This window comes from Montipora foliosa, chromosome 1 (genome assembly GCF_036669935.1).
Source record: "Montipora foliosa isolate CH-2021 chromosome 1, ASM3666993v2, whole genome shotgun sequence".
Taxonomy (NCBI): domain Eukaryota; kingdom Metazoa; phylum Cnidaria; class Anthozoa; order Scleractinia; family Acroporidae; genus Montipora; species Montipora foliosa.
Window position 1 is genome coordinate 36,343,276 of NC_090869.1, and position 15,000 is coordinate 36,358,275.

The following is a 15,000-nucleotide window of genomic DNA, read 5'->3' on the forward strand; positions in this document are numbered from 1 at the left end:
GTAAATCATGTCGTGGGCCTGTCGTAAGCCGTTGTCGCATGCGACAAAGTCGTACCGTGTAAATCGGCCCTAACAGGGCTGGCTCGCCTCATATAAATTAAACAGGCCCTAAAAGAGGAACAATTCTCGTGCTGCAAGTGCGGCACGCATTTTCTGTACTAAACGTAAAACAACAACGTAAAACAACAACGTAAAACAACAACGTAAAATGACCAGTTTTCGGGGTTTTGACGACAACACGGACAAAAAACAGTGAATCTTTTGTTCTTTCTCTTTTCTTCAAATCCGCATGTAAGAATCTGGTTATAAAATACTCCGCCTATCTTGTACAACATAAACAAGATGGAAACATCGTGAAACACTTAGGATAGCTCAAGCTAATAGTTTGAAGTGAGGTTTTCGTCGCCGTAGCCTTCTTGGTTCTTAAACTCCCCAATCGGGTCTCCTGTTGTCAGTTTGTGTAGCCATAATTTTCTAGTGGATTAAATTGGCTACTCAAACTGCTTGCCGTAGATGTGCTTCATTTTGCTGATCATTCCCAATTGGCTCTCTGAGCGAGTTCCTCTTCACAACTTCGGGAACTGGGTGAAGTTATAGCGACAGGAGAGAAACGAATATTCCTGCTTTGGCTGATTGAATGATTCGCCTGTCGACAAAGATCCTCGATACTTTCAGCGGCCATTGTCTAGCTCAGATTTACTCGCGTTTAATAATTTTGCCTCAAGTGTTCAGTCCACCTCGAAAACAGAATTGATCAAAAGCTGTCCTCTCTCTTCTTGATTTATAAAACAAGCATCCTAACTTGCAAAACTCGAGGCGTGGTCCTTGAATATATGAATTGTACAACAAAAGAGGTGTTGTTGGCAACTTGATTGTAAATTGTGTGACTTGTTTTATTTATTAGCGGACTTTATATTTTGTCACATACGGCGTAGCATAATTGGCCAGCCGAAATATCGTTAAAAAATACATTTTCGCGTTGTTTGTGAGTCGTGCAGTAGTCCACTTGATTTTCATAACTGATAAGACATTAATGTTTACTGCCGTGGCGCGTGACTATAAATTTCGTAAGTGTCATGTAAGCTATCACGAAACGGTGCCTAAGGCATCGTGGGTAATAAGGACCACGAGGAGTTTTTTGGAAGACCACAGGCAGCCCAGAGTCGGAAGGTAAACAATTAGAAGGATTTGTATGGGAATCTCGATAACAGACTGAAAAAGATATTTACCCGCAAAAGTTCTCAATAAAAAAGCCGTACGTTATTGTCATGGTGAATTTCTTGCTTTTTGTGTGGTTTTTTGCCTGATTGAATGCGATTTAAGCAACTTCTCAAATTCCCGAGTGGTCACTCTTCCCTAAATAAAGGAAAGGCTGGCAACTCATTTCTAACTTACCTCAGATCTCGCCGAAAAAATTCACACTTCTCCGGCATCAGTCACGCTCAAACTCCGGCGATGGCTACACGGATAAATTTACTTCCCCTTGACCAAGTTTCAAGGTCCAGCGAGTATCCATTGCTGAGAAACAGCGAAAAATATTCAAATTTTCAAACTCCTTCGAGGCTCGCTAACAATCAATTTTGACCGGCTGGTCAACGGTTCACTGAGCCTCCATACGGTGAGCGCAAACCTACGCAAGTGTACCCATAGTTGGGCAGAGCAAAACAAATCCCAGACTCGTCCCCAAATACCTGCCTGGGGTCATGTTCGAGTTTCTAAATCGGCGAACGATATTAAAAAGTTCCACACTGAAATTTGGTTGCCCCACCGCATGTTATAAATCCGGATTTTCATCGAACGCCGTAAATACTGAAGCTGTTTGAAGCCTCGCACGTGCAAAAATCCCCTCGTCCGATGACACTCGACACCAGGGCTGTTTTTTTGTTGTTGTTGGAAAAAGTATAGTTTTGTTAAGTGAATTGCTTTGAGCCAAAGAAATCACGGTACCGTAATTTCTACTGTCCAAAAAACAGACAAGCGAGATTGTAACTCGGATACCTTTCAGGTATTCCGAGTAATAATTGTTGGTTTTCGATCGATATCGCTTGATGCACCGGTGTGAGAAATAATTTTGAACATTTCAACGCAACTGGAAGCGCAAAAGCAAAGCACAGATGATTTCAACGATGGCATTTTCCCTGGACTCTCAACAGAAAAATGTGTCCAAATGGCTGAAAAGGTGCAGCGACCTTTTCATATGAATTTCTTCTGCAGTCATGATAATGTGAGTTGTTGACGGATGAAAAACAGGATTGTGTTTCATACACTAGTAAATACCTTCGACTGCGTTTCAAACTCCATCTTCAGTACTTACGGAGTTCGATGAAAATCCGGATTTATAACATGCGGTGGGGCAACCAAAGCGATGGGAGCTGTGTTTAAGGTTTCAGTGTGGAACTTTTAATATCGTTCGCCGATTTAGAAACTCGAACATGACCCCAGGCAGGTATTTGGGGACGAGTCTGGGATTTGTTTTGCTCTGCCCAACTATGGGTACACTTGCGTAGGTTTGCGCTCACCGTATGGAGGCTCAGTGAACCGTTGACGAGCCGTGTCAAAATTGATTGTTAGCGAGCCTCGAAGGAGTTTGAAAATTTGAATATTTTTCGCTGTTTCTCAGCAATGGATACTTGCTGGACCTTGAAACTTGGTCAAGGGGAAGTAAATTTATCCGTGTAGCCATCGCCGGAGTTTGAGCGTGACTGATGCCGGAGAAGTGTGAATTTTTTCGGCGAGATCTGAGGTAAGTTAGAAATGAGTTGCCAGCCTTTCCTTTATTTAGGGAAGAGTGACCACTCGGGAATTTGAGAAGTTGCTTAAATCGCATTCAATCAGGCAAAAAACCACACAAAAAGCAAGAAATTCACCATGACAATAACGTACGGCTTTTTTATTGAGAACTTTTGCGGGTAAATATCTTTTTCAGTCTGTTATCAAGATTCCCATACAAATCCTTATAATTGTTTACCTTCCGACTCTGGGCTGCCTGTGGGAAGACATGGTGAATGTCATGATAAGACATAACATGGTGTCAGAATAATAGGTGAAATACAGCCACTAAAGAAGGCACAAAGCCTAAAGGTCGATTCGCTTAACATTGTGAGAACGAAATCAATAAAATGGAAGGAATTTGATATTAAATCGATGTGAAACTTCAAGATTTGAACCTATGAATCCAGCGAAACGCCCTATAGCGTTACCTTGTCATACGTGGTCACTTCGAGCCGGATTTTTGCTGTGGTGATACTCCTTGTGTTTTTAATTCTTGACCCGGTCAATTCTTGTTCACATGCACGTGCTCTGGATATTTCTTCATTCTTCGACCCGACTACCTATCAAGTGATGCCACCCAAAGGGAAATTTTCGAGGAAAAGGGCTACGCGCGAAGGACACAGAACCACCGTTAAACGCATCGCCTATGAAGTTAACGAGCAATTGGATGCCCCGACTGTCGATGTTAACTTGGACGAGTACAAACAAGCGCCAGCACTGCATGTGTCGAAGCTTCGCCAGGAAAGGGAATCTCTGCGCGCCAAATTGGGAACCCTGAAGGTTGTAGACGAAGAAATCCTGTCAAATGTGGAAGAGGAGGAAATTGAAGACGAAATCCGCGAAGCAGATCTTGTAAATGAATTGATTCAACTCACAATTACAAGGATTGAAGATTTTCTGGAAGCTTCGAGACCCCCAACGAAGAACGTGGACGCGCCAAAACACAAGACACCGGTAAGCCCTTCTGTATCTGCTGATTTTAGTGATGTTAAACCCTCAACTGACTCTGTTGAATCGCCAGTAAGGCTTAACATATCTACAGAAGTTGCTCCTGGAAATTTTGAACCTTCAAATCATTCTGCCCAACTTCCTAATAGTAATCGTGCTGCCAGTTCATCCATACAAGAAACAGGCCCTCGAGTTAAATTACCTTAACTGGACGTGAAAAAGTTTGATGGGGAAGTTAGTACATGGCCCACCTTTTGGAATGCCTTTGAATCCTCTATCCACGAGAATCCTAAATTGGCTCCTATTGACAAGTTCAATTATTTGAACTCACTTCTCATGAAACCAGCTCTTGATGCCATTTCTTGTCTGTCTCTCACCGCATCCGATTACGAAGAAGCAATTGCAATCCTTAAGAAGAGGTTTGGAAACAAACAACAAATTATAAATCGCCACATGGATATTCTTGTTAATGTCAGCCCAGTGATTAATGAAGACCCAAGAAAGCTGAGGGAACTGTATGACACTTAATAGAGTCTCATGTAAGAAGCCTTAAGTCCCTAGGGCTTTCTTCAGGCTCCTATGGAAGTTTACTATCATCGATTATTATGAACAAGCTGCCTCAGGAGCTGCGATTAATTGTTAGTAGAGAAATAAAGGCTCAAGAATGGCAACTCGACACTATTATGCGTGTATTAGAGAACGAGTTGGAAGCCAGAGAGCGTGCAGTCCTTCATGATGAGTCTCAGTTATCAGCTGAGAGTCAGGCATTTCCAAATTTCCAGATGCGTAAAACTATATCTGCCTTATTTACGAAACACTCAGGACCCACTTGCACGTATTGTAAGCAGAGCCATCCTTCTAACTCCTGCAAAATGGTAACCAATCCTGCTGCCCGCAAGAATATTCTCATCAAACAAGGAAGATGTTTTGTTTGCCTCAGAAAGGATCATCTCAGCAAAAACTGTCCTTCAAAGCATGAATGTTTCAAGTGTAAGGGTAAACACCATATCAGCATTTGTCCATCCAATGGCAACAATGGTACCAATACTTCAAGAACAACACCCAAGCAAGAACATCCTCAGAAGCAATCGGGGAACTATTGTCCCTCAGGCAGTAATGAAGGTGGCCCCAACTCTGGCGTAAATTCTTCAAGAGCCGCACCCACACAGGAACAGATCCAGAACCGTTCGAGAAATTCAAGACAGAACCTCACAGCCTTATACGTCAGTGCCTCTACTCCAGTCCTTCTTCAAACAGCCAATGTAGTGACCTACAAGCCAGGAAACTCAGCAGTCAGAGCGAAAGCCCGACTCATCCTGGATAGTGGAAGTCAACAAACCTATGTGAATCCAAGGCTAAGAGAGCACCTGAATTTACCAGCTAAAAGCAGTCAAAGGATATCCATTAAGACATTTGGCTCAACAAACGAGAACAGGCAGTGTGTGGATGTTGTTCGACTCTGTGTTGCCACTGGTCAAGGGCAAGGTGTAGAACTATTTGCCTTTGTTGTTCCCATCATTTGCGGTGCTCTGCAGAGCCAATCTATTGCAGAAGCTACCCACACATATGCTCATTTAAAGGGACTCGAACTTGCGGATTATGGTACTGGTGAAGACAATGTTGAGGTTGATATTCTGGTTGGATCAGATCAGTATTGGAGTCTAGTGTCTGGCAGGGTGGTACAGGGGGAGCATAGCCCCACTGCTATTCAAACCAAACTTGGATGGGTGTTGTCAGGTCCAATTCCAGAAGGAATACAAGTTGACAGGTACCAAAGTAATCTCGTCACAACACATGTGCTAAAGAGTGCAGTAAACCCTGTTGATGTTACTAACGAGACCCTCGATGGAAAGTTAAAGACATTCTGGGAACTAGGATCACTTGGCATTAAACCAAGGACATTGCATGAAACATTCCAGGAGCAGATATCCTTTAAGAACAACAGATATGAAGTCCATCTGCCCTGGAAAACACCACATCCCAGTCTTCCAGACAAGTATGAGCTAAGCAGGAACCTTCTTAAACGTCTCCGCCAAGAGCCTGAAATCCTGAAGGAATATGATTCTGTAATAAAGGAACAGCTCCAAAGAGGCATAGTTGAAGTTGTGGAGAAGCCGAGCGAAGGAGGAGTTGGTAGGGTTCACTATATATCGCATCATGCAGTTATAAGGACCTACAAGTCAACAACCAAGCTTAGAGTTGTGTACGATGCTTCCGCGAAATCTGATGGTGTAGCCTTGAATGATTGCGTGTACACTGGCCCACCCCTTGCAGAGAACATATTTGATGTACTTTTGAGATTCCGCGTTAATCAAGTGGCCTTGACGGGTGATGTGGAAAAGGCGTTTCTGATGGTGGGAATTACAGAGGAAGACCGAGACGTGTTAAGATTCCTATGGGTGGATGACATAGACAAGTTCTCGCCAGAAATTGTGATTCTGAGGTTCACTCGGGTTGTATTTGGGGTCTCATCCAGTCCTTTTCTGCTAAATGCCACAATCAAGCATCACATTGAACAGTACAAGGAAGCCGATCCTGAGTTTGTGGAGAAATTTCTTCGCTCGATTTATGTCGATGACCTAATTTCTGGAGCCTCTGAGACGCTGCTTATGAACTATATCTGAAGTCTAAGCTGAGGCTTGCTGAGGGAGGATTCAACCTAAGGACGTTTGTGTCAAATTCCCCTGAACTAACAAACAGAATCCAGTCTAATGAAACCAGAAAGTCTAATGCCGATACGTCTAGTGTTGAACATGGGCATTTACAGTCATCCCAAGCTCTTCTGGAAGGGAATGTTGTGTCAGAAGAGGACAAGACTTATGCTAAGAGCATGCTTGATGGAGTAGAAGAGATCAGCGGCTTGGAACAAAAGGTGCTTGGAATACGCTGGAACCCCTTAAAGGATGTATTCATGTTTGATTTAACCGAAATAGCGAGCTATGCAAGAGACTTGCAACCCACCAAGAGAAATGTTGTTACTGTTGCTGCGAAGTTCTATGATCCCTTTGGATTCCTTTCACCAATCATCATAGAGTTCACGTTGTTCTTCCAGGAACTTTGCAAAACGAAAATTGGTTGGGATGACTCCCTGAATGGCAATGTGTTGAAGATGTGGCACAAGCTGCTAAATGGGTTAGAAAGTGTAACAGCACTCTCGTTACCACGATGCTATTTCCAAGGAGTTCAAGAGAAGGTTGTCAGTTGTAGTCTTCATGGGTTTGGCGATGCATCCAGTAAAGCCTATGCTAAATCATCTATCTGGAGGTGACGACGACCGTTGGAGGTTATGTGAAGTTGGTTGCCTCCAAGTCCAGAGTTGCCCCTGTGAAGGAATTAACTATTCCAAGACTAGAGCTTCTTGCCGCCTTGGTACTAGCGAGACTTATCACACATGTTAAGGAAGCTTTAGAGCTAGATGTAACAATTACAAACATGACCTGTTGGACTGACTCAAGAGTAACATTGTTTTGAATTAAGGGCGAGGAAAGAGAGTGGAAGCAATTCGTCCGAAACCGAGTAAATGAGATCAGAAACCTTGTTCCAGCAAGTAGATGGCAGCAGTATAACGGAAAGGATAACCCAGCCGATATCCCCTCGAGAGGATTGAGTCCCGTGGAGCTCTCAAGGTGTCCCCTTTGGAAGGAAGGTCCCAAGTGGTTAATATGCTTTACAGAAGACACCAAGAATGTGTTCAACAGTACACACATCCCTGAAGAATGTTTCGTAGAAGTGAGAACTGAGGAGAAAGTGAAGTGCCAAACCTCATCCTTATTTCTTGCATCAACTGAACCTTGTGGTATAGCGCAGATCATGAGAGCGGAAGACATTAGTGATCTGCAGAGACTGCTAAGAGTTACCGCCTTGGTTCTCAAGTTTGTAAGGACCATGAAGTCATCGCTGAAGAAGGACATCCCTTCACCAAGTGAGTCTGCTGCTCAAGACATCATGGTAAACGCCGAAACTATCTGGATCAAGGAAGTTCAGAAGTCCTTAAGCAAGAACCCCAAGTTCGAAATTTGGAGAAAGCGGTTTGGCATCTTTACTGATAGCCAAGGGATCATGAGATGTAATGGTCGTCTTTCCAAGGCAGACTTACCACCTTCAATCAAGTACCCTATTTTGTTGGATAAAGACCATCACATAACATCCCTGATAGTCCAGGACAGCCATAAACGCGTCATGCATGGTGGTGTGAAGCTCACCCTTACAGAACTAAGAGCACTGGTGTTGATTTTGCGGGCCCTCTCTATGTCAACAATCATACTGGTCCCCAGGAGAAAGTATGGATCTGTCTTTACACGTGCTGCGTTACCAGGGCTATTCATTTGAATCTTGTACCAAGCCTCACCACCTCTGCAATCTTGAGAAGCCTCAGACGATTGTCCGCCCGGCGTTGTATTCCACTGTTAATGGTATCTGACAATGGGAAAACCTTTAAGTCAGCAGCACGAGAAATAAAACGACTGATGAACGACCCAGAAGTGAAACAGTACTTTGCAAAGGCACGAATGAAGTGGTGTTTCAACCTCGAAAAGGCTCCTTGATGAGGCGGCATTTTTGAAAGGCTAGTCAGATCTGTGAAGAGGTGCCTTAAGAAGACAATTGGTAGTGCAATCCTCACCTAAGAAGAATTCCAGACAGCAGTTGTTGAAGTGGAATCTATTCTGAACTGCCGACCTCTCTCGTATGTGTCAAGCGAAGATCCCGAAGAACCCCTCACCCCGTCACACCTCTTATGTGGCCGACGCCTAATGAGCCTTCCAGATAGCAACACAAGTGACTCTCCTGATTATGACATTGATGTCCAGCCACGAGATCTAAGTAGAAGAATGCAGCACCTGAGCAATATCCTGAACCACTTCTGGAAAAGTTTGAGAAATGAGTACTTGATCGAGCTGCGAAATGCCCATCGTCACCAAAGTCAAAACGAAGCCAGCACAGCCATATCCATTGGAGATGTAGTCATTGTGCATGAAGAAAATCAGCCCAGAGGAAAATGGCGAGTTGGAAAGATTTTAGATCTCATCGCTGGAGCTGATAGCTGTATCAGAGGAGCTGTTGTCGAAGTTCGAAGCAAGGGAGGGAAATCTGTGAAACTTGAGCGTCCAGTTCACCGACTTCACCCTTTAGAGATCCAGTGTCATGTTTCTGTGCGACAAGCTTCCGAAGATTGCTTAAGTCAGAATCCTGATCCAGTTACTACTGAGGTTGAGCAGCCAGTAGCGAGACAAAGCCGTCTAAGACGAGTGGCTGCAGTTGAAGCCGACCGAAGAAGGAAGACCTGGTTGGAGGATCTGAATTAATAAACTGTGCTTTCTCAAGGAATAATTGTTGTGTTCAGTTTTCTCAATGATTATCATGTAATGGTTGTGTTGACCAGATAGAATTAGGCAGCCAAGTAATGATCTGGTCAATAGGGGGGAGTGTTACAGACAGTATGATGTTACCTGTGACATCGGATCACGTGAGTAACCGTCTTGTGAATCATGTGTGTTAGTTGTTCGTTCTCGTTCCAGTTGTTGTATGTACAGTGAATAGTGCGTGTTTCGATATTAAATCGATGTGAAACTTCAAGATTTGAACCTATGAATCCAGCGAAACGCCCTATAGCGTTACCTTCTCATACAGACATATACAATACGTGGGAACTCACTGTAGAAGAAGTGAAGAAGCTCAACACATATTATGCAAAGTACGAAGTATATGTGAAACCCAAATCCAATAAGGTATTTGCAAGGTACAAGTTCCACCAGAAGATTCAACGAGAGGGTGAGTCATTTGAACAATTTCTCACTGATTTGAAGTTGCTTGTGAAAGATTGTGATTATACTGACCCTGATGAAATGGTTAGAGATAGAGTGGTTATTGGCTGTCATTCTACCAAAACAAGAGAAAAGTGAATTCAGGAAGGTTCAGAGCTTACTCTTAAAAAAGCAATTGACATTGCCAGAACGGACGAAATGTCGATAGCGCAATTGGAATCCGTGGCAACTGAGAATCCAAGCATTAACAGTGTAAATAAAGTAAAACAAAGAAACCACCAAAAAACACAATCTAGCCGAGAGAAATTTATGCACAAAGGTTGCAGCAGATGTGGTTATCAGCATGACAAAGAAAAAAGGCAAGACATGTAAAAAATGCCACAAGTTAAACCATTTTAACAGAGTATGTCAGTCTAAGACCACAATTAAGAAACAAATACACCATGTGACTGAAGATGAACACAGTGATGATGAGTTCTTTGTTGGATGCATCACTTCAGTGAACACTGTAGATATGGGTGAATGGTATGAAGACCGAAGCATTGGAAGCAAAACTATCAAGTTTCAGTTAAACACTGGAGCAAAAGTCAATGTCAATGTCAATGTCGTTTCTTACAAACGTATACAAGATATTGACATTGAGTGCCACTTTAAAAAGAGCCAAGCTAAGCTTAAGTCGTATTCGGGTCATTAGATTCCTACCAAAGGGGTAGTGAAGCCTAGTCCTAGTTAAAAAAAAAGGAGATGTCATGTACGCTATCACGAAACGGTGCCTAAGGCATCGTGGGTAATAAAGACCACAAGGAATTTTTGGAAGACATGGTGAATGTCATGATAAGACAAAACAGTATGCACGTTACGCGTACTTACGTTCTAATTCACTACGCTCAGCCGAACGTAAATTATTTTCCCCTTTAAAAATCATAACTAAATACAACAACTTGATGGTTGGATGCTCAGGCAGTCCAACTGACGTTTATTCAAGAGTCACACCGACGATCATAATAACACAAACTGAATCGAAGTAAATAAATGGTAATTTAAAATTCAAGCTGAATAGTTACTTGTAAACGCTTAGAATCGAGCTTAGAAACATCTTCGAGAATATACATATCTTTCGCAGTATCGGACTTCTACCGTCCGTGAAGCTATGAGTACCTAGGATTATAACTACCGGCAGAGGTGGCTCCACCAGACCTTACACTATGACGACCGTACAAGTTATGATCCACCCCTATTTCCTTAAGGCACTCTTTAAAGATTTCCCTTCATCTGGTATATGATAATTTAACTGCATATAACTTGTAAGAATTGGTGGACTTAAGTAATCTTACTGGACGAAAAAGAGCAACTGAACTGGAAATTTCAGTATTCGACATGGATATATACCTTTTCAAAAGCGCAACTGAGAAATACTGGGTAGCTAACCTCTTAATATAAACAATTACTTTGGCGCAAAATGTCATTTTTAGCCCTGGGAACAAAGAGTGCAACATGATCAGAAAGAATTCAAGATGCGCGGGCGCGATGTTACTATTAAAGTTCATCATAACGGAAAAACCCCGCAAAGCCTAATTAACGAGTAGATGCAAGCAATGCGTACGTCATTAAGATTAATTAGCAGAAGGACCAGCAAACGTAACAATGATACTCTTAATAATCTCAGAAGATATAGGCGCCTTTTTAAAACACTAACTGGCTTATCACGCCTAGCAGCCTCCAACAAATTATGACAAATAGAACTATCCAACGGATTGGCGCCGTTACTTAGGCCGAACGAGTGAAACCTCTTGAGAGCTGCGTGAGTCATAACTAGAACTCGCATAAACCTTAAAAAGATAAGCAACCATAAACTAACAGGAAAAGGAGGCACCGACTGAACCCCGGAAAAATCACATTCAATAAACTTCAAAATCTTTCTTATATCTCTTCGTTGTAGAATCCGCCTTAGACTTCAGTAATGTCGAAATAGCTCTCCTAGGTCCGGATTTACACTAAGCGGTAAGCACCTCCAACCGTGGTCTGAAACAAACATATGTAACGAGAAAAACTACGAAATAACAGAAAATATGAACCGCCAAAATAATTACACCCTACAAAAAATACTTGCACCCGAACATGACACAACGCTTCCATAAAAACATGGTAATAATACCAATGTAGGCCAGTGCCTCTTATCCACAAGAAAGATTGTGACAAAACCAAACTCAGGACAGTGCCTTTTATCCTCAAATAACATTGTAATAATCCCAAACTCAGGCCAGTGCCTCTTATCCACTGAAAAATACATGACCAATCGTCCCATGTAAATAAAGCTATAGAGACTGAAAACTTCATACGAACAGCCAAAATGAAACCACCGAACCTATCACTACCCAACAACGAATTGGTGTTACGCCCCTACTCCAAAGCAGCAGCACGAAAACCAGGAGTTTCAATAACTTCTGAAATAGCCGTAGAGAGATGAAAAGGGTGTTGACAGACCAAACACAATTCCCACTTCTCGTGATGGTGTTGTAGCTTGACCCTTAGAGTTTTGCTCTCACAAGTATATCATTTAAGGATTTCCCCTTTCTGTAGGAGATGAAAGGGGGCTCCTTGTATATTTCCCTGAGTAAGGGTTGGTTCTCTATCCAATTTTCCCATTAATATTTTCTTAAGATGAGGCACTGATAGGTTATATTGCGTTACAAAGGGCAGTGGCTTATCTCGCGTTTTTTGTCTCTGTTGTAAAGCCGACTCTCTTTCTGTAAATTTCACTTCGGAGAGCATATGATCAACCAGATGCCTGGGATAGCCTCTCATACGCAAACGGACTCTGAAATTGCGAATGTTTTCCTCAAAAGTCGTTTTTGAGGAGTTTGTCCTGAGTAGTCTCAAAGCTTCGCCTTTGATAAATCCTTTACTGACCCCTGGTGGGTGGCAGGAGGAATAGTGCGTATATTGAAATGTCTCAGTCGGTTTGAAGTGTGAGCGCACGTCAAGAATATTTTCCTTTTCAAACCTTTCGCCCTTGTAGACGCGTGTGTCCAGAAATGTTATTTCTTTGTCAGATATTTTAGCCGTAAATTTTATGGTTGCATGGTGTCTGTTAGCGTGTTCAATGAATTTGTCAATTTCCTCTCTGTTAGTGTCCCATAAAGAGAACACGTCGTCTATGTACCGTTTCCACTCTAGCGGTTTGGTGTTACTATGGCCCAAAATATCTGTTTCTACCGCGCACATGAAAATATTGGCAAAAGCAACTGCCATTTTTGTGCCCATTGCGGTTCCATGCGTTTGAAGATAGTTTCGTCCATTAAATTGGAAGGAATTTTCTTTAAGTATGAGCCCAAGCATCTCTCTTAAAAGAGCGGTCGGTATAGGAGGGTTGTTCTCGTGGAAAACTTCGTATGCGTTGCATACAACAGTTATGCCTTCCTCCTGTGGTATGTTGGTGTAGAGACTCGTGACATCCATTGAGACAAGAAATGTGTTTTCAGGGACTTTCGTCCTTTCTATGAAGTTTATGAACTCTGTGGTATCTTTAAGATACGATTTTTGTACTTTTGCTACCGGCTGAAGTAGACTGTCAACAAATGATGGCATACGTTCAGTGGGCCCTTCACAACCCGATATGATCGGCCTTCCGACAGGCTTTGCCTTATGAATCTTTGTAAGGGTGTAAAATACTGGAATGCGCGGTGGGTTTGGCGTTTGAAGAAGGCATTTCTTAGTCATTGAATCAATATGGTTTCTTTGGTTGGTCAGATTTCCAGACAGTCCTGCATTTTTCGCCACTTTGTTTAAAAGTTCCTCAATTTTGTTTTTTCTGAGAGGAGCACGATTGAAGCCCACCAGAACTCCAGGTTTTCTATGATGGTTTACTGCCACGAAGAAAGGCGCTTTAGGTCTTTTCATTTCTTCTGGACGATGGTTGGCGAACTTTAGATACAGACAGACTTAATAGCACTCGTTTTCGGTGGTGTGGGCTTTTGGGTCTCCTTGCCTTGTTTTTGATCCACATTCTGCTTTCCATACGAGGACCTGCTTTTCAGTGACAGGGTCATTTTTATACTCCAATATCTCCCCACTGAAGTCTCTGACTCTCATCGCGTCCTATGAAACGGAAAAGTAAAGACAGCACCCACCACAATGTGCGTTGAAGAAGTTTGGGGTCATAATATAATAATAATAATAATAATAATAATAATAATAATAATAATACTAATACTAATACTAATACTAATACTAATACTAATACTAATACTAATACTAATACTAATACTAATACTAATACTAATAATAATAATAATAATAATAATAACTTTATTCATTTAAAGACTCTCTTTCTACCGAGATGCTTTACGTCCCTTTGTTTATGTTTTCATTCAGTGTGAAGAAACGAGTGGGAAAGAAATAAGCGACAAAAAGATACAAAGGAATACTAGAAAAGCTGGCCAGTCGAATAAAAAATATATTTGCAATGAATAGAGCGCCGCTGCCGCTCTTGGACTTATAACATGTTATCGGGTATCGGGTAAAACAAATTTCAATAAAATACATTCAATACTGACCACCATTGTTGGTAAAAGTACTCGTTTGTCTTATCTTTGACAATTTAAAAAAACATATATAGTATTCATTGAATATACTCTTTCTGGCAAATTTTTTTCACTAAGGCTCTGCTGCAAACGTTGCCGTTAACAGTCACACAACAAATTGGGTACCGTTCATTTCGAGAATATTTTCAGGAATGCTTTTAACTGCCAACCAAACAAAAGCATCTCCTCCAAATGTTATATGAAACATTAATTGGAAGTCCAAACAGGTCTCGAAATAAAATAAGTAAATATCCAACTATTAATTTATAAAGAGATAACAAATGTCACTCGCTTACCACGAAAGGGCATCAGCAAACTCAGTTTTATTTAAAGTTTGTGGTATCTCAATGAATCGATTTGGGCTGTCAGTGATCTCGAACTCAAATTTCCGTAAACATACTGCCTTTAGCGGCTCAGGTCGTCGTACTTTCTTGAATTGATTGTCGGTCCAACTGCTCAGTCCTCCAACCCACGTTGAAACGCTTGCGAATTGCACTCAAAGGAGAACTGAAGCCAAAATTCAATACTTTTTTATATTGTAGTTTTAAGACGTCTAAGACAGGTAAAATCAAGTTTCGGTGGTTATTTGTGTCTGTTGCGTTTCTTTTCTTCATAATTTGGTTTAAAATTGAGTTTTTCCCGCTTTTTGAGCTGAAGCATTGTGGGCTCGTAATTATTGTCAGCGGCTTGTAGCAGAAAGTTGTGACGCATGATATGGGAAAGCTTGTTTATTTCGCAACAGACGGCAACACAAATCCTTGTATTTTCTGGGCATATATTCACCTATTTATTGCCCACTTGATCCTTACCATGAGCGTAAAACCGTTTCTTTTCACGCCTACATGTCCTCCTGGTAAAGAACCGAGCGACTCACAAGGGGAAGAAGAGGAAGAAGGAAGTGAACTCGACGAAAATGGTTTGCGAATCGGTTCGAC

General features: G+C 41.9%; 5 protein-coding genes across 5 annotated transcripts in view; 3 read left to right on the forward strand and 2 right to left on the reverse strand.

The window, feature by feature from the left end:
• The first annotated feature begins 4,325 nt into the window (after nucleotides 1-4,325).
• Nucleotides 4,326-6,344, forward strand: LOC137967554 (uncharacterized). The gene has a single exon (XM_068814061.1). The coding sequence runs from the start codon at nucleotides 4,326-4,328 to the stop codon at nucleotides 6,342-6,344; it is 2,019 nt and encodes a 672-aa protein (XP_068670162.1).
• A 206-nt stretch (nucleotides 6,345-6,550) lies between these two features.
• On the forward strand, nucleotides 6,551-8,049 carry LOC137967563 (uncharacterized). Its single transcript, XM_068814070.1, has 2 exons — nucleotides 6,551-6,916; nucleotides 7,198-8,049. The coding sequence occupies exons 1-2, from the start codon at nucleotides 6,551-6,553 to the stop codon at nucleotides 8,047-8,049; spliced, it is 1,218 nt and encodes a 405-aa protein (XP_068670171.1).
• A 422-nt stretch (nucleotides 8,050-8,471) lies between these two features.
• On the forward strand, nucleotides 8,472-9,023 carry LOC137967569 (uncharacterized). The gene has a single exon (XM_068814078.1). It carries the CDS (start codon nucleotides 8,472-8,474, stop codon nucleotides 9,021-9,023), a length of 552 nt encoding a protein of 183 aa, XP_068670179.1.
• A 3,012-nt stretch (nucleotides 9,024-12,035) lies between these two features.
• Nucleotides 12,036-13,382, reverse strand: LOC137967575 (uncharacterized). Its single transcript, XM_068814088.1, has one exon. The coding sequence runs from the start codon at nucleotides 13,380-13,382 to the stop codon at nucleotides 12,036-12,038; it is 1,347 nt and encodes a 448-aa protein (XP_068670189.1).
• Nucleotides 13,383-13,424: 42 nt separating this feature from the next.
• LOC137967583 (THAP domain-containing protein 1-like) overlaps nucleotides 13,425-15,000 on the reverse strand; it is a 6,561-nt gene continuing 4,985 nt past the window's right edge. Inside the window, exon 2 of the mRNA XM_068814098.1 lies at nucleotides 13,425-13,580. Within this exon, the coding sequence (XP_068670199.1) occupies nucleotides 13,425-13,580 (156 nt within the window). The remainder of the gene's footprint in view (nucleotides 13,581-15,000) is intronic.